This window comes from Myotis daubentonii, chromosome 1 (assembly GCF_963259705.1).
Source record: "Myotis daubentonii chromosome 1, mMyoDau2.1, whole genome shotgun sequence".
Taxonomy (NCBI): Eukaryota; Metazoa; Chordata; class Mammalia; order Chiroptera; family Vespertilionidae; genus Myotis; species Myotis daubentonii.
In genome coordinates, this window is record NC_081840.1 from 45,966,849 (window position 1) to 45,987,046 (window position 20,198).

Consider the following 20,198-nt stretch of genomic DNA (forward strand, 5'->3'; position numbering starts at 1 on the left):
CTGGGATGCCCCAGAGTACCCAGGAGTCCAAAGCCACTTGGGTGAATGGTATCTAAGGGGGAAGGAAGACAGGAGAGGCCAGGGCACAGGTTAAAGCTCCTGGATAAGGCAGTGGCCAAGCTGGAAAACACTGCTGGGCAGGAAGGATTGCGGGGTAGGTAGTCTGGACATGGGATTCAACAACTTGCCATCAGCCAGGGAAGGTGGAGCTGAGGATGCATATGGAGCAGGACCAGGAAGATAAGGAAAGCTGAGAGAGAATGGAAAGGTGGGAAGGAGGGAGGAGGCGGCAGCTCAGCAGCAAACTCCAGGAGAAATAACCAGCAGCCCTCACAGATTTGTGATTGTCTCTTAAAAAGATTTATTTTTCTCTTCTTGCCTGAATGTACAAAGGCAAAAAGAGTACAGTTTGTATATATATATATTTATATATATATATATATAAAAAAACAAGGAACTTGGTAATGTACACTTTACATAAGGGAAGAATCAGGAAGACTGAAATTAAATCCAACAGAGCAACACCAATGGAACAAAAGCTATGAACAGCAACACTGCCCCTCCAGCCCGGGCCTCCAGCTCGCCCCAACCTGCTCCCAATGGGGGCTGAGCACCAAGGCAAGCGGGTGGGCTGGGGCAGGAGGGGCTGGGATGGGGTTTGGGAGGGGCTCAATCCCAGGAGGGGCCCATGGCAGAGGATCGTCAGAAAACTTCCTGGGATGCCCAAGTAATAAAACAAAAGGCCCAGAATTATGGGGCCAACTAGCTGCCCAGTGGAGTCTTGGGGGCATCAGAGTAGACAGTGGGATGGTGATAGGGTATATGGATAATTAATGACATGGGTGACCTCAAAGCCCGTATAAAATAACTCTTAGCCCTTCTGCAGTCTTATCCTCCCACTCCTGAGGCCAAGTCTTCCCACACCAACCGTGGAGCTTAGAGAGAAGAGATTTAAGAATCACCACTTCATTTCATGGGGTGCCCTCTTAACCCTTCTGCTTGTGGTCCTCTGACCTTGAGATGTGTGGAGAGGATGACATAAGAGAAGGAAATTGCATACATGTTCATATACATGTACCAACGGGGAAAGGGGCTGAATGAGGAAGAAGAGGATGTGAATCTTGAGCAGCAGCTCTCCAAGCCTTGGCTGTCTTTCCCTCTAGTTTCTCTGTGGGGAACCTGATGAGATGTCTAGCAGAGGCCTGGGCAGGGGTGGCGCCAAGAGCACCTTGGTCTGGTGGTCTGGGCCCTTAGCAGCCACCTTTCCCAGCCTATGCTTATGGAGTGGGGTGGGGTAGAATGGGAATTCTTGCTCCGTGTCTTGTCCCTCTGACCAGGTCATGGGTGCCACAGGTACCCTCACTTGTGTTCCTCCTTCCCATGTAGAGAGGCTGGAGGTGGACAGCAAATCCTTCACTCAGCACTCGTCAAGGATCTGTTTCCTCTATTGCTGCTGCTGCTGCTTTGTGCTATTCCAGGGAAGGAAGATTGGACCTGGCAAGGATCTGAGAGCAGGGGGATCAGGGATCAGGAAAAGGCAGTGCTATTCTGCCATTCCTGGCTTTTACCCACTCTTCTGGGCAGCTCAGCTCCCACTCTTCAAGGGAAACTTGGATATAAGGATCCAAGAGCCAAAAGTTTTATAGGGGAAAAGAAAACAAAAGAAAAAGCTGTTCCCTTCTGTAGAACCCAAGGCTGCCCTGCTAATTTGAAATTTCTTCTCTGTGTTACAGAACAAAGTGGAAAGCGCAAGAATGCAGGCCATGCCTGCCCGATGGGAAAAAAATTACTTCAAATGGTTTCTTTACAATATGTACAGATCACGCTGTAAGCCAGCGCCACAGTTACAAAACACACAACAATATTTAAAAACAAACAGGAACAGAGACAGGCCCTTGGCTTCACCCCACAGGAGTGTGGGAGGGCATAATCAGGCTGAAATTCAGTCATCCTCTTAGTGGTGACTCAGGTTAGGTGGGGTGTCACTTCCACTGTTCAGAACACTGCCCACTGGGGCAGCAGGAGGCAGAGGGAATGATGGAGTAGAGGGAGGCTTCTTGGGGGCCTGCTAAGAGGTCTAAAATGGTGAGATTTTTGGATGGGCTCAGAACCCACCTTGAATAAAAACGAGAATGTGAAACCTAGAGGAAAGGTCTGTAGGTCAGAGGGGCTCCTCTTGGGCAAATGACCCTAAGCCCCTCTAGAGTAGGGCTCTGGGACCTTGGAAAGCAGCCTTTGCTGGACATTGTGCTAACTGCCCTCCACCTCCATGCCCCACACTGTCAGAGCCAAGTACCTGCTTTAAATGGTCACTTTTGGCACTCTGGTCACTAATACCCCTGTGTAGCCTAGGCTGGTGTCTGTCAGTCTTTATTTTTCTGTCAATCCAGGTCAAGGACAGATAGGAGAGGAGAACAACAAAAGGATGATACCTCAAAAGCAAAGTAAGACCTAAAGCTTCCCACACCATGGGGAAGAAGTGACTCCAATAAAGCTACCAAAGCATTGTCTCTTCCCAGTACAAAGAGCACAGAGCCTGGACTGAGAGAGCAGAGAAATGTCTGCTGCCTCAAAGCACAGCTCCCACTGAGTACACTCTGTGGCTCAGGAGTAATGGCTTGAATATGTTACCCCAGGTCTAAGGAACACAACCTCCCATGGTCAGTGTCTCCTAAAACAAAAACGTGTGTTACAAAGACACGGCTCATATTGGCACACATGGGGTTACAGACTGAGCTATATAAAACCATATACTTGTATACAGAGGAACCTGGCTGTATATATTTGTGACCCTAAATGATGGCTGAATGGACAGGACATTTTTTAAGAACTGCCCCCCGGGCCTTGCCCTGAGGACCCCTGGCAGACTCCGAAGCTCCCCAGGCCGGGGAATACTATTTTACCTGCCTGAGTCTTAAGAGCCAAGCAGTGGAAAAGAAGAGGAGAGATCAGTGTGAGAATCCCCCTGGGCACAGGGGTCAGGAGAGAAGAGAGAAAGGGCCAGGTGTTGAGGGCTAAGAAGCAGCAGGACTTAGTGGGGATGCAGTTCTATTTCACAGACTCCATTCATGCTCCAGCTCCAGCTTACTCCCAGTACCCCTGGGGAGCCCTGTGCTGGTGTGGGGACCCCCAGCCCTCTGCCTGACCAGCGGCCCAAGGCCATGCTGGGCAAGTGCCATGGTCTTCTTTTCCAGGCTGGGCTCTGAGCATTTATATGTGCTCATGTGAGAGGGGAGAAGTCTTCATGTTTGAAGACCTTGTTTTCACAATTATAGAGAAAACAGCCCCCAATTTCTTTCCTGAGATTCTAATTTCTCCACGTGCTGTCAGTTCCCAGGGCTCAAACCACTGGGGAGATGCAGGATCTGGTGATGGTGGTAATGACGGTGAGAGGGAATGGCTGCTGTGCTGTCTTCAGACCTTACCCAGTGCTTGGGGGTCCCTCCCTGGGGGGGGGGGGGGTTGGTACTCCTCCGGCAGCTGACCAGGGGCTGGGGAACAGAGCAGTGACTTCTCTGGGCTGAGGCCATGTTTCCCTGGTTGCTCCCATGCCTTCATCTCCACAGAGGCCACAGCAGTCACAAATGTGGCCAAGAGAATAAATATTTTTGCTAAGTACCAGCTCTCCAGCTTCTGAGGAAGAGGGAGGGTGGGGGAGTCCGGGACCTGGTGGAGGCGAGATAGCCAAGGGTCTGCCTTCGGTCATGGTGGGGACACGGCAAACAGGATGATCAACACCATTTAACTGATGTATTAATGGCACCTCCAGCACCTCCTTGGGTGAGCCAGTCCGGCCCGTGAAGCTGACTTTATCCCGGCACTTGGTGTTCTGTAAGGGAAACATGGACAGATAACCAGGCACTCAGTGGCTGGCACAACCACCACAAGGTGGCGCTCCAAGAAAACGAACTGTGGGGGAGGCAGCTACTGCTGCTACTGCTCTCCCTAGACCAGCGGTTCTCAACCTGTGGGTCGCGACCCCTTGGGGGGGGAGGTCGAACGACCCTTTCACAGGGGTCGCCTAAGACCATCGGAAAACACATATATAATTACATATTGTTTTTGTGATTAATCACTATGCTTTAATTATGTTCAATTTGTAACAATGAAAATACATCCTGCATATCAGATAATTACAGTACGACTCATAACAGTAGCAAAATTACAGTTATGAAGTAGCAACAAAAATAATTTTATGGTTGGGGGTCACCACCACATGAGGAACTGTATGAAAGGGTCGCGGCATTAGGAAGGTTGAGAACCACTGCCCTAGAGGATGTGTTCCACAGCTCCTCTCAGAAGCACGTGGCTTCACGGGAGACTTGTACTAGACTCTAGTAACTAGAGGCTTGGCCACAGTTCCACCATTTCCAGACTGCTGACCCCACACAGCTATCCCTCACCCAGGCTCCACAGATGCTCTGTGACCCATGATAGTTGTGATCAACTATCTCTACTCTATGTGCTGCCCCAAATTAAAAATCGCTTACCATTCTCACCTCCGGGGCGGTGGGTAGAGTGAGGGAGTTGAGCCTTGCTGGCTGGCCACAATGGCTGTGGAAGAAAGCCCTGAGTGAGGAGGAGGACATGTTAGTGTAGCACTCCCAGAACCTTTGATTTAAGCACTTTCTCTTTACCAGCTGTGTGGGGAAGGGGGGAGTTTCTCCTTACTTTCCTAACTCTATTGAGTTTTGGGGTGCTGACAGAAAAAAAATGTAATACTTGGCCAGATACAGTTGCTAGGGATAGAGAATAAGGCTCCGTTTTTCAGCTGCTTGTTTCTCTTTGGCTGTGGGAACACGTGTTCCTTATTCTTCTGAATATGAAAGCCAATTTTCTGGAGAAGTTTGAGAGTCCCCAAGCTCCAAGGGAGGAAATAAATGTCATATGCTTTAATGATGGTCTGCAGGAGGCTAGGATTCTGATTCTTGCCAGGGGCTCCTTGCTGTGGACACTGCTATGGAGTTTAAAAGGCAGGCAGTGGGAAATGAGGCTTACCTGCCGCATAGGGTAAGTTGTACTGTGCTGGGAGCAGCGAGTACCCCAAGTGGTGGTGGTGGTGGTGTGTGGACATCAGGCGCTGGGAAGGAGAGGTGCGGGGCCGGTCTACACTCCTATCACCGGCACCTGCTCCTCCGATGCTGCTACAGCTGCCACCACCCCCAACCACCCCACAGCCTCCCCGATCTCTCTCCTGAGAAGTTTTATCACTTATCTGGAAAGGAAAGCAACACAAAAGCACTATTGTGAGACACACATGAGAGCAAGATGCCAGAGCCCACCCACATCATGACTCCTTAAACATGCGGGACACCTAAGAATCAAGCGGTGCCTGGAGGAGCCAACTGCACTGTGGTTAGGACCTGACCTTGTCCGACTTCTCCCGGACCCCGATTTCAGCCCTACTGGTCTTTGATACCAGCCAGTGTAACTGAACTTCCCTTACCGTGGGAGACTTGCTCTTGTAGTGACTGGCATGCTGCTGTAAGATGTCCAAGGCTTTGGACTCTGAGCTGGATTTACAACTGACACTGGGGCTGGCTCGTGCCTTGTCAGCATCTTCACCCCCTGAGACCTTGCTGCCATATGGGGAGAAAGAGTAGCTGGAAGGTAGGTAGGAACCTGGAAAAGGAAAAAGAAAGCAGTCAGGGAGATGGGAGAGGTAGAAGAAACTCTGCGTTAGTGAGCGTGGCTGGGAGGGATAGGCACAGGGGTAGTTTCTACCCTGGTGTCTTTGGGCTGAGATGATTAGTTTGTCCTTTCTTTACTGAGCTCTAGAGGCAAAATGAGCTTAGGGATATTAGGAACATGACCCGAGGTTACTGGGAATCATTTTCCCTCTCAGAGATTCAGTCTGGATAGGTGAGACTATGAAGTGGAAAGGTCATAGGATATGAAGGCAGATGGCCTTGGGCTCAAATCCTACCACTGAGACTTAACAGTTGGGTAGCCTTGAGCAAATCAACAACCTTTCTGAGCTTCAGTTTCTTCACCACCAAAACGAAGATACCAAATCCTATTTCACAGGGTGTCCAGTGGATTAAATAAGGTAATGCACATAAATACCTCGGACAGTGCCCGGCCCAGATCAGGCACTCATCCAGCAGTACTACTGTTTTCATAGAGATGAGTAGGGCCAACAGGAGAAAGGAATGAGACAATTTCCTATCTGTCTGAAAGCTTACGTGTCCTTATAATGCTATGCCAGAATATCAAGACTATTTAGGCTGCTCTCCTATAGGGAGGGGCAGCTTGTAGGAGTGACAGTTTTCTCTCACCCCAGAAGCACCACACATAGCTGTTCAGGCAACAGACATCAACGAGTAGAGTGGAATAAGAGAATTTTCTTCTAACAAGTTAAAAACTCAAACTCCTACTGTGTGTCCCCCAAGAACTCAAGAATGGCAGTGTAAAGAGCTTGTCTTTCCCAAGCTCAGCCTCTTCCCCACAATCTGACTTCCAATGCTCTTCCCCCTCCTGCCTTCCAATCTTACAGCTGAACAGGATCTTGCAAATGAATACATGCAGTGTGCTGGTTTGAATGATATTTGTTACGTGTCTCTCATGCTACAATTAAGCTGTAAGCTCCCTATGTCTTTTGCGTTCTCCACAGTGCCTGAGTGCACTGCAAAATAAAGAATGTGTGTGTAACAAATCCTCGTTGAGGGAAGATGGCAGTGGTACAGAGAGTTTTACCTTTTGTTATCCATGAAAAGTGACTATAGAGGCAACCTTATAGTGAAGCAAGGGAGGTAGAGGTGGTCCCACAGACTGTAATTAGGGGTCAAAGAGTTGGGTGTAGAGGGGCCACTTCACAGAATGTCACATTCAAAAAAGGGCTGTCATCTACCTGAGCCCCAATAAGCCTTAGGACTGAGCAAGGAAACTCGATTTGAAATCTCTGCTTCATTTCCACCTGCAGTTCATGGAACACCAGCTGGAAGGGTGGTGCCTACCTGGGTAGTTCTGCATCATCACAGCAGGCATGCCCCGGTAGCTGGGGTGGTTGGGGTCATAGGACTGGCTGTAGGAGTAGCCGTGCATGTAGGGGATGTAGGACTGGTGCTGGGTGAGGGGGGAGGACACAGGCACATGGACACTTGGTCGGGGCTCCTTGCTCCCAAGGCGGGATTCCTCAGAAGTGGGCAGCTTGCAGTCACTACTTGTGCTTTCTTTCCCATCCTCCTTGGGGACAGAGTCCTTATTCCGACTCCTTTCCTCCTTCAATTTGCGGTCCCGCTCCTCTTTCCACCTCTCATCTTCTGACTTGATGTCTGAGTACTTGGCAGGATAAACATATGTCCACATCCGGGGCTCAGCTTCCTACAATCACAGAATGAGCACTGAGTGTTGCACAAATGAAGGAGAGAGAGAGAGAGTGAGTGATAGTTCAAGCCCAGGGTCCCAGCAAACACCAAAGCAGACACCAGGGCAGAGTATGCCAGTGGCCTCTACTGTTTACAATGACCTCTGGTCCCTCCTGCTTAAAAAGCCTGTCCCCTCCCGGCCTCAAGGGAAAGAAAGAAAGAGGGGGAAAGAAGAGGAAATCTATCGGTGGGTCTTCTCAGCGAGAACCAGCATTCTGGAGAAATGACTCCCTGAACAGAAGAGGCTGCTCCCTTTCCAAGGGCATTTAGGTTGTTTCATTTCTTCAGGGCAAACTCGGGCGGAAGGTCTAACTGTGGCACCAACAGGGAAGGGAAGACTTTCTTAAGTTTCTTGAGCAGCCCTGGCAGGTACGGCTCATTTGGTTGAGCGTCATCCCATGGTTTCCGGTTCAATTCTGGGTCAGGGCACATGCCCAGGTTGTGGGCTCAGTTCCCAGTAGGGGACATGCAGGAAGCAGATGATTGATGTTTCTGTCTGTCTCTCTCTCCCTTTTCCTCCTCTCTATAAAATCAATAAAAACATATTAAAAAAAGAAAATAAGTCTCTTGAGCAGAGCAAGATGTGAGACCAAGTTCTTGGTTCTAGCTCTTCCTATAAAATATTTTTGCAAGTAACAGTTTGAGTAGTGTACTTCTGGTCTACTCTAAAATATGGACAGATCACCATGAAATCATCCCACAGGAACCAAACACTGGAAGAAACACTGTACTAGGAATCCAGATAGCTGGGTTCCAGTTTTGTTTTGTTTTGGGCCTCTTTTGTCAAATGGGAAAAGACCTTTCACTAATGTAACAGTACCGCCCCCTCCCCCCTTTTGTTAATTCTCACCGGAAGATATATATTTTTCCCCATTGCTTTTCAGAGAGAGTGGAAGGGAGGGAGGGAGGTGGGGAGAGAAAAACATCAATGTGTGAGAGAGAGAGACATCGACTGTTTGCCCTCTGCAGGTACCCCGACTGGAGGTGGGGAGTAAACCCGCAATCCAGGTATGTGCTGCGGACTGGGAATCGAACGAGACCCTTTGGTGCATGGGCCGATGCCCTAAACACTGAGTATACTGATCAGGGATAAAAGTGCTTTCTGAAAAACATTAAAATGATTTATAAAGGTAAAAATATCCCTAAAATTATAGATTTCTCCTGCTAACCTGTATTCTGTTGACCTCCTAAATCAGGACAACCCTGACTGTGAGGAAGAGAGAAAGACAGACAGTATTTCTATTTCTTCCCAGAACAGTTACCTGTCGGTACCAGAGTATTGGATCCACCTCCGCCTGTCGGCCACACTCAGCACCTGTCTTAGCCTCAGAAGCCTCCTTGCCTAGGTGGCTGGCCTCACTCAGCTTCACTTTAAGTGTTTCTGGGGCCTGGCTGGGGAGTTTGGAAGAGTCATCTAACTTGGGAATAATGACTGACTTGGCAGGGTCAGCCCCTGGCTCCTTGGCCTTGCTGGGTCCTGACTTCACCAGGTCTGTCAGGCTGGGAGCCTTGGTGAGAGTTGGTGGAATTGACGTCTTTTGCTTCCATTCTTCCTTGAGTGCTGCCTCCCGCTCCTTCAGGCCCAACTCTGCCTTCTTGTCCAGTCCCCGCTGCTGCTGCTCCAAGCTCTGCCGTTTCTGCTGTTCCTCATATTGCTGCCGGTAAGCTGTGTTCGTGCTCAGGAGGTGGGTGTGGTAACTCTGGTCGCTGTAGCCATAGGGGGGCACATAGGCATACTGGTTGTAGTACAGGGACTGCATGTACATGTTGGGACGTTGCTGGATGACAGAGGGCTGCTGACTGGAACTGCTCAGCTCTGGCTTCTTGTCCTCACAGACATCATTCTTCGCTTTCCCCTCTATGCTCTCAGGCTCCTCATCCTTTTTTGTCTTCAGGGCCTGGCTTTCCACTCCTGCCTGGCTGCTGGGGTTCAGCGTCCCTGGGCTGGACTGTGCGTAATTTGGAGAGTAGTAACTCTCAAAGCCTTGGTAATATGGGGAGTCTTTGCTCTGTGGCTGAGGGGGGAAAAGAGTTTTCTTAGCCCCTTCCTTCACCAACTGCTCAGGGTCCTTTGATTTGACACTATCCACTTTGCCCTCCCCGTCCTCCCCAGCATCAGAGATGTCGGAGTAGGCAGGGCTGTTGGTTTTGACGGAGCTGGCTTCAGCTCCATTCTGAGTCACTACATGTAAGGGAGTCATGGGCTGGGTAGGGGTAGTGCTCTCTAGGCGGCTACTGCTTCCAATGGAAGGGCTGGGGGCATTGTCTGTGAAGCTGTATATCTTATCAGCTTCAGCCTTGATGCTGGCCAGTCGGCTTTGGTGGGGGTCTGATGAGCCATTTAGGAGCCCCTCCATTTTCACCCCATCTCCTGATGATTCCCTGAATGGGCTTTTGCCTTCTTCTGCTCGACAGACCTTGCCAGGAGTCAGAGGACTTTCAAGTTCCTTTGAAGACTCCTTCTTTTTTTTGTCTTTCTTTTTCTTATCCTTGGCTGGAGTCAAGGCAGGGTTGACTGTGAAAGGTTCTCCCATCACAGTGGGCTTGGGCTGAATGGGCTTGAGCTGGGGGCTGTTGGGCATGGCTTGGACCACTGTGGTGGTCAAGCCCGAGGAGGAGCCTGGGCTGGCTGCTGTGAAGGTGGCTGTCTGGAAGGTGTAGATTTGTTGTGGGGGGATGGCCGGGGCAATGGGCCGGGCTGACTTTAAGCTCTTGGAAGGCATCTTTTCAGGTTTCAAACAAGAGGGTTTTTTACATTTTTCTTTTTCCATACATTTCCTTTCCAAAGAATCAAAGGCATCATTGCTTGTATCATCCATAACTGAGGGTCCATCATCAGAGCCATCATTGGATAAGGCCCCAAGGTCTGTGTCCCCTTCCCCACTCAACTTTTTCTTACACAGACCTTTTGTGCTGAATTTGCTTGAAGGAGAAGGGCTATGGGGCTCTACGAGCCGAACTTTGGGGGTAGCTGAGCGGGCAGGGGACAAGGAACCTTTCTGTGAGGCAGAGGCACCATTGCAGCTCCCGAGGTCTGCATGGAGTATGGGCTCCTCTCCGTACTCACTGTCTCCATCGGCTTCTGGCTTACTGTCATCATCTGTATGGGCGTGAGCTTGATGGTACTTAAGTCCATTGATGTGCTTATACTTCTTGTTACAGTTTGGGTGGGGACAGTCAATCAGGACTGGGGAGGGACAGTTTCTATCTAGAACAGTGGGTTCCACCTTGGTCCCAGGGAGGGGGCCAGTGGCTGAGCCCATGGAATTCGTACGGACACGCTTGCTCCCTTTGGAGTCCTCTGAGCTAGAATTCAGCTCCATGTCTGAAAGGGGTTTGTTTTTCCGCTTATTCACTGAGGAAGGGCTGGCCTTGACGTCCTCAGAGGTGCTACTGGCAGGTGGGCGGTGCTCTGAAGAATTCTGGCTGCCCCGACGGCCTTTGCTATTGGCTCCTGCTCGGGTTTTGCTGCTGCTGCTGGTCCCTTTGCTGTCAGAGGTTGTTGCTGTCTCATTGACAGGTGTGTTACTGTTGGGACGCATGCGTTTGCCTCTACCCCGACCGTTTCGCATTTCCAAGTCACTGGTGGGAGAGTCACAGAACCTTGGCAAAGGACAAACACAATAGAATATTATTAAGAAGAGAAAACGACTTCAAACCAGTTTAGCTGCAGTCTCCAGAAGAATTGTCCAGATGGTAACTATCATTTTCAATGAATATGATTTGCTAAAGGAACTTCTGAAAGAGTGGGAACTGCAATTAAGTGGTGAGCTCCTAGAATGCTTTCTGCATACTAGCTGTAAATTATTCCCCAACATTTGGGTTCCCCAAAGCCTAGCAAACTTCAAACTAATATTAGGAATAAGCTATAAGGTGCCATTCACTGAAATGCCAATCTTAAGATCAAATTGCAATTTGAAAAGGTCCTTGTGAAACCAACAGTGTCTAGTAGTTTTAAAAAAACCCCAAAATGTTCTTGAGTTTAAAATTTTCAGAGATAGCTACCATAAAAAAGGATCATCAATGAATGTTTGCATACTGATAGTCAGACTCTAATGACCTTTCAGACACGGAGTCTCAAAGTGACTACAGATAGCAGTCAGAATTCAATAATTACAGATGAAGACTTAAGTAGGATCTCCACCCACTTCTATCCAACCCATCAACACCTAACTCATTTATTCTTTATCTTTTCTTTCTTTTTTTGTGTGTGTGCCCTTGACCAGGAATTGAACCTGCAACCTTTTGGTCTGTGGGCTGACGCTCTACCACTGAGCAGCACCGACCAGGGCCTGATTAATTTATTCTTGAATGCCAGATAAATATAGTGGCTCCCTTTGTCTCTACACCATAATGTCCTTTAATAGCTGGGTGCCTTTTATTTTTCCTTTCCCTGTATGGCAAATGCTTTTATTTTATAGAAACACATCTATTGTATCTAAGGTGAAAAATACTGTTAGGAGATGCTGTTAATTTCTTAAATTTTTCCCTTTTTTAAATTAATAATTTTTATTCTTCAATTACATTTACATATTATATTGTATTAGTTTCAAGTGTACAACCTAAAGCTGGGTGTCTTAAAAACTATCCAACCCTATAGCCCGGCCAGCAGGCTCAGTGGTTGAGCATCGACCTATGAACCAGGAGGTCACAGTTTGATTCATGGTCAGGGTATATGCCTGGGTTGTGGGCTCAATTCCATGTGGGGTGTACAGGAGGCAGCCGATCAATGATTCTCATCATTGATGTTTCTCTCTCTCTCTCACTCTCCCTTCCTCTCTGAAATCAATAAAAATATATATTAAAAAAATTAAAAAACAAACCCCAAAAACCTATCCAACCCTAGCTGGATAAAGGTATAAGAGATCACTGATTAGGGTGGTTCAGACTAACATAAACTAAAAAGTCGTAAAGTGCTTACCTGGGGGGTGCCCAATCATGCCGTGTGCAGTCAAGAAGTGTACCTACGTATGTCTTGTTCCTCCATGTTACATTCACTACCAACATCCCTGGAAGACAAAAAGACTCAGATATAGACAAGAGAAACCCTATTGACCACCGAAAAGAGTATTTTTTTCCATTTGAATAGCATTCTGGCTCCTATAGGAGGGTTTAGGGGTACTGTGGGTCCCAATGGGACAAACAGGATTGGGCTGAAATAGTTCTATGGGAACTGCCCACAACACTACCACGGACCTGTAAGATGGGCAAGAGTTGCAAAGATTTAATGTGTCCAATTAAGACACATTTTTATAACTTAAAAAAGATTATGCAGTGTTTCAAACATACTAAAAAATTACAAAGAATAACCTAACAAAAACTCACATATCCACCAATCAGTGACTTATTTATAAGATTTTGTGCCATTCAGGAATCATGTTTTTGGTGTAAGTCTAAGAATTCTTTGCTTACTGAAGATTTTTTTTCCCTAAAAGTTTTACAGTTTTCTGTTTTAGTCCTTGATTTGAGTCAATTTTTATATGAGATTCTCTCTCTCTCTCTCTCTCTCTCTCTCTTTTTCTCTCTCTTGGTCCATGATGTTCATTTGTTAATTCATGATGCCAAGAATTGATTTGGTATCTTTGCCAAAATCAATTGGGTGTATCTATTTCCTCGTTCTCTGCTCTGTTCCATTGGTGTGTCTATCCCTCTGCAAATATTACAGTCTCATAGATTACTGTGGCTATATAGGTCTTAAAATCTTATTTTAGAATAATCTTATCTATATCTACAAAATATCTTGCTGAAATTTTGACAGAAATTGCATTAACCTATATTATCAATTTGGGAAAAATTGACATCTTTACTATGTGCTCTCTATTTATTTGGATCATCTTTAACTTCTTTCAGCATACAAATCTTGTAGATGTTTTGTTAAATTTACACTTAAGTATTTCATTTTTTTGAGCTATTATAAATGGTATTATTATATTTTTAAGTTCAGTCCCCAAATGTTCATAGCCAGTATATAGTAGACATACAATTGAGTTTTGTATGTTTATCTTATATTCTATGACCTATCTAAAGTCACTTATTAGTTCTAGGAGTTATTTATGTAGTCATTGAGATTTTCTATGTAGACAATCATGTGATGTGCAAATAAGCACAGTTGTATCTCTTGCTTTCTGATCTGTATGCCTTTTCTTTCCTTTTCTCGTACTATTGCAATAGCTAGAACTTCCAGCACTGCGTTGAATAAGAATAGTGAAAACAGACATCCTTGCCTTGTTTCTGCTCTTAGGGGGAAAGCACTCAGTTTTTCATCACTAAGTGTAACGTTCAGCTCCCTATCTGGGGTATAGAGGGAAAACAAAAACCCAGGAAACTCACCACCATGTTATTACTCAGGTCTTGAGGTCCTTAGCTGGTCTGCCTTCTTTTCTACACCTTTCACAATCTTGTTATGTTTGTTTTATATATAATGGACAGAGTTTTTAGTTGTATTTCCTAGTGCGAGAACTAGGAAAAAGTATGTCTATCTTCCTCAAAGTCTAAGTCCTGGTTAAATTTTACTGGTTATCTTTCTTAGTGTTAGTTTTCTATTATATAAAATTTTGTTTTGTAGGCTGTTTTTTTTAAAAAAAACCTTATCTTCACCCAAGGACATTTTTTCCATTGATTTTGAGAGAGTGGAACGAAGGGGTAGGGGTAGGGGTGGGGGGGGGGGGGAGAGAGAGAGAGAGAGAGAGAGAGAGAGAGAGAGAGAGAGAATATATCATTGATGTGAGAGAGACACATCTATTGGTTGCCTCCTGAACACACCCCTACCTACTGGGGCTGGGGAACCTGCAACCCAGGTACATTTCCTTGACCAGAAATTGAACCCACAACCCTTCGGTCCTGCGGGTTGACGCTTTAACCGCCAACCACTGAGCCAAACTGACCAGGGCAGTTTGTAGGCTCTTTTTGAGTGAGATGTTTTTGTTACTGATTTCCCCTTTCTCTGTTTCATACTTTTGCAATTTTCCCCATCTAGCCCCCTAAGGACCTAGTGTGAACAGGTCTTCGAATGGCCTATGCCATTAGAAGAAATTTAGGATATCATAGTTTTGGTCTTTGAACCAACAGGCAGCTAGACATACTTCTTCCCAACTCCTTAGGCTTCCTTCCTCCTCTATTCAGTTACCTAGTTAAAGCCTCCTTTCATGAGGCTGGTTGAGGGTTGGCATCCGACTCCCCTGGCCTCAAGTTCTCTCTCTTTAGGAAGCACTTTCAGTATCTAGTCGGTGCTCAGGCGCCATTCTCTGTTCCTAGATCTGGAGAAGAGCAGGCCCATAGCTTCAGCCCCAGTGACTTCTGTCTTTTCTATTTTTGATCCCTGAAGATGGTTATTTTGTTTTTGTGCCCAAACATGTTCTTTGATCTTCACTTTATATATTTTACTCCTTGTTATGTGTTTGGACCAGAAGGGATGTGTCAAAAGTTCGAACATGGTCATTCTGATTGGAAGTCCCGAGGCACATTTTCTATGTAATGTATCTAGGGAATAAGGCTGGAGACTCTAGAGTTAGTCTTCTGTTCATCTTGGTCACACACTAATATAATACTATTTGGGTCAGCACTCCATTCCCAGGGCCTAGCTGCAGTAACTCACCTTTATTCATTTTCTTCTTAGATGTAGAATGCTGTCTAAAATTCACAGGACTTGGAGTTAGAAAACCTTAGTCCAAATCCTTGCTCTGCTACAGTGTAATCTTGGACAAGACGTCTAACCCCTACGAACCTTAGATTTTTAATCAATACTACAGAATGAAAACAAATAAGTGATAAGATTTTAAATTAGATAACTAGCCCATAGTAGGCTTTTATTATGTCAATACAAAGAAAGTGCTTAGATAAAACCATGGAGTACAGGACTCGAGCCCTGAACTCTTGGGCATGCCTTTTAAGTAAGACCTTATTTAGCCTCTGTTCTCTTTGGGATCAGATTTTATGATGCTCTGTCATAAAACCAGATCAGAGAAGGGATTGGAGGGAGAGGGAGGAGGGCATTATCCTTTCAGGAAGTCTCAGTCTGATGAAATTAGGGCAGGAAAGAACTTCGATTTAGTCAATTAGAGTCTAATTCAAACATTTATTGAACATCTATTATGTGCTATGTGTTTTCATACTCATTAGCTTATCAAATATTCACAGCCTTAAATCACTTTTTGAGTAGGGCACACCATTAAGAGAAATCAGAGTCCTCCCAACAATCCTGCCATATAGGGGTTGTTAAAGCTACTGTACAAATCAGGAAATGAAAGCCCAGAAAGGCTAAGTAATTTACCAAAGATCTCATTATTTATTAGTGGTCAGATCTTTAAGGCATTACACAGCAATCACTGGTGGATTCTGATTCTTTTTACACAATTTCCTCAAAATGTCCCTTTATCTTTATCTTAGCTAAAAACACACACAGGATTGCAGGGGTGTGTGTGTGTGTGTGTGTGTGTGTGTGTGTGTGTGTGTGTGTGTGTGTGTGAAATCCAGAGGGGAAAAGCACAGGATTCCTATCCCTTCTATCCCTTTCTAGGGTATGACATCTTAAGGGAAATGGCAAACCTAAGAAAGCAATTAGGCTAAATTCTCTCTGGCTATTAGCAAGTGAATTCAAATGGATGTCTCCTCCCAGTGATGGGCTGCTCTGATTACTGTATAACCAATTTGAACAGGAACAGAGTCCATTTATTTCTAGACAAGGTAAGACTTAGAGATAGGCACTTCATTAATAAGAGCAGATGAGCACAGCTGTGTATAGAGAACAGGCATACAATTAGAATGTTAAGTCCTACTCTTGAAAGAGCTGGGCAGGAACACATTTATAAATCTGTCTTCTTCCTCTGGTATAATCTGAAAACCTTAGTAATAATGAATGAGCAGAAAAGAAGACAGGTCAGAGAGACTGCTGCAAATGCAAGAGGGGAAAATTCTGTATGGAAAAACAAAATGGAGGCTTGTTTAAATGTCAAAGCAAACACATTTTTCTGAAGTGTAACTCTCTTCCTACAAGGTTCTGAGTTGAGACAGCTGGGAGAATAAGAGGACAGGAAAGAAAAAGCAGGAAAAAAACACAACATTTAACAGACCCAGTTTCTCTATTAGGGGGTAGCTTTAGGGCAGTAAGTAGGCTGAGGAGAAAAATTGGTGTTCATTTCAGAAAGCTTCCTATTTTGAATAATGTTCACAAAATAGGGAATGACTTGGCTTATTTGAAGATTATAGTCCTAAAAATAGTAGTAATAATTTGTGCCTTGTGTTTCTCCAGGTAATTTCATATTTACCAAGGGTCTTACAGACATGATCTCATTAAACATTAAGTTTTAGAGTGCTGAGTAGTACTCCTTCTTAAAAGTGATCACCTGTCTTCCAGGAACCGGTAAAGGGATTGGACTTAGGTATGAGGCAGCAAGCAGTGAAGTTCCCCCAGGTCTCAGGGAAAGTGCAATGCTGACTCAAAACCTGCTTTACTTCAGAGGACAATTCAAAACCTCAAAAACAGCTGTGTACTCAAGACTGATCCAAGCACAACAGTGGAAAGAGTAAATTTTACCTCATTTTTACCATTTCTTCTAGTACATACTTGCTTTTAGGGATCTGGTCCCTTCATGCTCAGCTGACCACTCTCCCTGAAGCACTTCCTTCATTTGGCTTCCAAAGCAAGAACATCACTCTCTCCTGGTTTTCCTCTCATCTTTCTGGTCATTCCTCAGCATCTTGTACTTCTTTATGTCTAACTGATGTCTCCTGAACTTCTATTTCCAGCCCCAACCTTTCCCTCAGATTCAGTTCAGCTCCAGATTCATATATCTGATTGCAAATTTGACATTTCCATTTGATTTCTAAATAGAGATCTCAAATTTAACATGAGCCAAACTAAGCTCCTGACATCCACTCTTCCCCTGACACATCCCCTCCCCAACCAACCAACAACTGGCTCTGAGTTTTTCCTATTTCGGGTAATGGCATTTTCATCCTTTCAGGTGCTTAGGTCAGGTCCAAAACCTTCAGAGTTTTACTCTCAAGCCCCACATCTGACAGCAAATCTTGTTGGCTCAACCTTCAAAATATAGCCAAATTTTGACATATCTCACTACCTGCACTTCTCCAGCTCCAAGAACTCCTTAAATTATTCCAAGAGCCTCCTAATTTACATCCATTCTTATACCTTTCTGACCTATTCATAGCACAGAAGCCAGAGAGATCTTGTTAAAACCTAAACCATGTCCTGATTCCTTTGCTCAAAATCTTTCAAAAGCTTCTTTCCATTTCACCCAGATTTAAAGGTTTAAATTCTTATTGTGACCTTAAAGGACTCACATGCTCTTGGCCTGCATTACTTCTCTAGTCAATGTCATCTTCTACTCTGCTCTAGCACAGTGACTTACTTGCTCTTTGAACACAACAGGCATATTTCCATCTCATGGCCTTTGAACTTGCCATTCCATCTATCTACAACATATTCTCAAAGCTTACTCTCCCTTCACTTCTTTCAAATATTTTTTCAAAAAGTCATCTCAGTGAGGCTATCCCTAAATGCCATTATATGCTCTCTAGTTCCCTTTCCTATTTCCCCATAGTGAAAGGTGTAGAAAAGAAGGCAGACCAGCTAAGGACCTCAAGACCTGAGTAATAACATGGTGGTGAGTTCCCTGGGTTTTCGTTTTCCCTCTATATCCCAGATATGGAGCTGAACGTTATACTTAATGATGAAAAACTGAGTGCTTTCCCCCTAAAAGCAGAAACAAGGCAAGGATGTTTGCTTTCACTATTCTTTTTTTTAAAAAAAAATATTTTTATTGATTTCAGAGAGGAAGGGAGAGGGATAGACCGATAGAAACATCAATAATGAGAGAGAATCATTGATCGGCTGCCTCCTGCATGCCCCCTACTGGGGATCAAGCCCGCAACCCAGGCATGTGCCCTTGGCCAGAATCGAAACTGGGACCCTTCAGTCCACTGAGCCAAACCGGCTAGGGCTGCTTTCACTATTTTTATTCAACACAGTGCTGGAAGTTCTAGTTATTGCAATAACACAAGAAAAGGAAAGAAAAGGCATACAGATCAGAAAGCAAGAGATACAACTGTGCTTATTTGCACATCACATGATTGTCTACATAGAAAATCTCAATGACTAAATAAATAACTCCTAGAACTAATAAGTGACTTTAGATAGGTCATAGAATATAAGATAAACATACAAAACTCAATTGTATGTCTACTATATACTAGCTATCAACATTTGGGGACTGAATTTAAAAATATAACAATACCATTTATAATAGCTCAAAAAAATGAAATACTTAGGTGTAAATTTAACAAAACATCTACAAGATTTGTATGCTGAAAGAAGTTAAAGATGATCCAAATAAAAAGAGAGCATGTAGTAAAGATGTCAAATGGGCAACTTCTCTTTACTCAATTCAGAGTACCATAGTGATTGCGGAAGTTTAGAAATTATCCACAGATTTGTTGACATTCCTCCCTTCAAAAAGTTGATGCTTAATTCCCCTCACCTTGCGTGTGGGTTGCACTTCGCAACTTGTTTCCAGTAAACAGAATGTGGTGGAAGTGATGTGCGTGACTTCTCAGACTAAGTAATAAAAGGGTTCCTCCTTGCTTTTGCTCTTGGATATATTACTTTTCTTGGGGAAGACAGCTGTGGTGTTGTGAGGACACTCAAGCAGTACACCCTATGGAGAGGTCCATGAGGCCACAAACAGAGGCCTCCAGCTAATAGTCATGTGCTGAGCCAACTTGGAAGTAGATCCTCCAGCATCAAATAAGCTGACATCTTTTTTTTTTTTTTAATATATCTTATTGATTTTTTACACAGAGGAAGGGAGAGGGATAGAGAGTTAGAAACATTGATGAGAGAGAAACATCGATCAGCTGCCTCCTGCACACTCCTCACTGGGTACGTGCCCGCAACCAAGGTACATGCCCTTGACCGGAATCGAACCTTGGACCCCTGAATCCACAGGCCGACGCTCCATCCACTGAGCCAAACCAGTCAGGGCAAATAAGCTGACATCTTGACTGTGACCTCATGAGAGACCTCGAGACACAATAAGCCACTAGTGAACTCCTGACCTACAGAAACGATATAATTATGTTGTTGTAGTCCACTAATATTTTGGGGGTAATTTGTTACAAAACAGTGGATAACCTGAAGCAGTGTCTTATCCTGAGCAGGCAAATAATTTGTTTAACTTATTTATTCCTTGAGTTTCTATTATTTGCCAGGCATTGTGCTAAGTAGTGAAGTTACATAAAATAGCTTAGAAGATATGAAGGTCTATTCCTGGGAGCAAATATTTATTAAGAGCCTTCTTTGTGGAATTCACTGGACTAAGTACTAAATAAGGCCAGCTGTCAGCTTTCAACAAAAAGGACTGAAAAAGAGAAAGGGTAGGAGTAAGAGATCACATGTTATTGAATACTCTAGTAACTTTGAGTTTTCAAATGAAAACAGTATTTACCTATATGCTGCTCTTAAATCTTGTTTCAATCTGATTTTTTAAAAAATATATTTTTATTAATCTCAGAGAGGAAGGGAGAGGTAGAGAGAGAGAGAAACATCAATGATGAGAGAGAATCATTAACTGGCTGCCTCCTGCACTCCCCCTACTGGCGATCGCGCCCACAACCCAGACATGTGCCCTCGACCAAAATCGAACCTGGGACCCTTCAGTTCATACGCAGATGCTCTATTCACTGAGCCAAACTGGTTAGGGCTCAATCTGAATTTTCAATCCTGCTTGATGCTGACAACTACTCTCTGGATAAAGGGCAGGTCAGCATACACGTACGTATGATTGCTTCCTTGTATTCATCTACTCATCATTCATT

At 44.9% G+C, this 20,198-nt stretch overlaps 1 protein-coding gene across 6 annotated transcripts in view; it reads right to left on the reverse strand.

The window, feature by feature from the left end:
- Window positions 1–1,359: 1,359 nt before the first annotated feature.
- The window catches only part of ZNF609 (zinc finger protein 609), a 247,543-nt gene continuing 228,704 nt past the window's right edge, over window positions 1,360–20,198 (reverse strand). For 5 of the 6 annotated variants that reach the window (XM_059698616.1, XM_059698589.1, XM_059698572.1 and 2 more), the window contains 7 exons: window positions 12,289–12,376; window positions 8,630–10,970; window positions 6,957–7,323; window positions 5,447–5,622; window positions 4,999–5,215; window positions 4,491–4,569; window positions 1,360–3,829 (listed from right to left, as the gene is read on the reverse strand). In XM_059698616.1, coding sequence (XP_059554599.1) covers window positions 4,496–4,569; window positions 4,999–5,215; window positions 5,447–5,622; window positions 6,957–7,323; window positions 8,630–10,970; window positions 12,289–12,376 — 3,263 coding nt within the window. In that variant the 3' untranslated portion in view covers window positions 1,360–3,829; window positions 4,491–4,495. The remainder of the gene's footprint in view (window positions 3,830–4,490; window positions 4,570–4,998; window positions 5,216–5,446; window positions 5,623–6,956; window positions 7,324–8,629; window positions 10,971–12,288; window positions 12,377–20,198) is intronic. The other variant, XM_059698580.1, reaches the window with a different exon arrangement.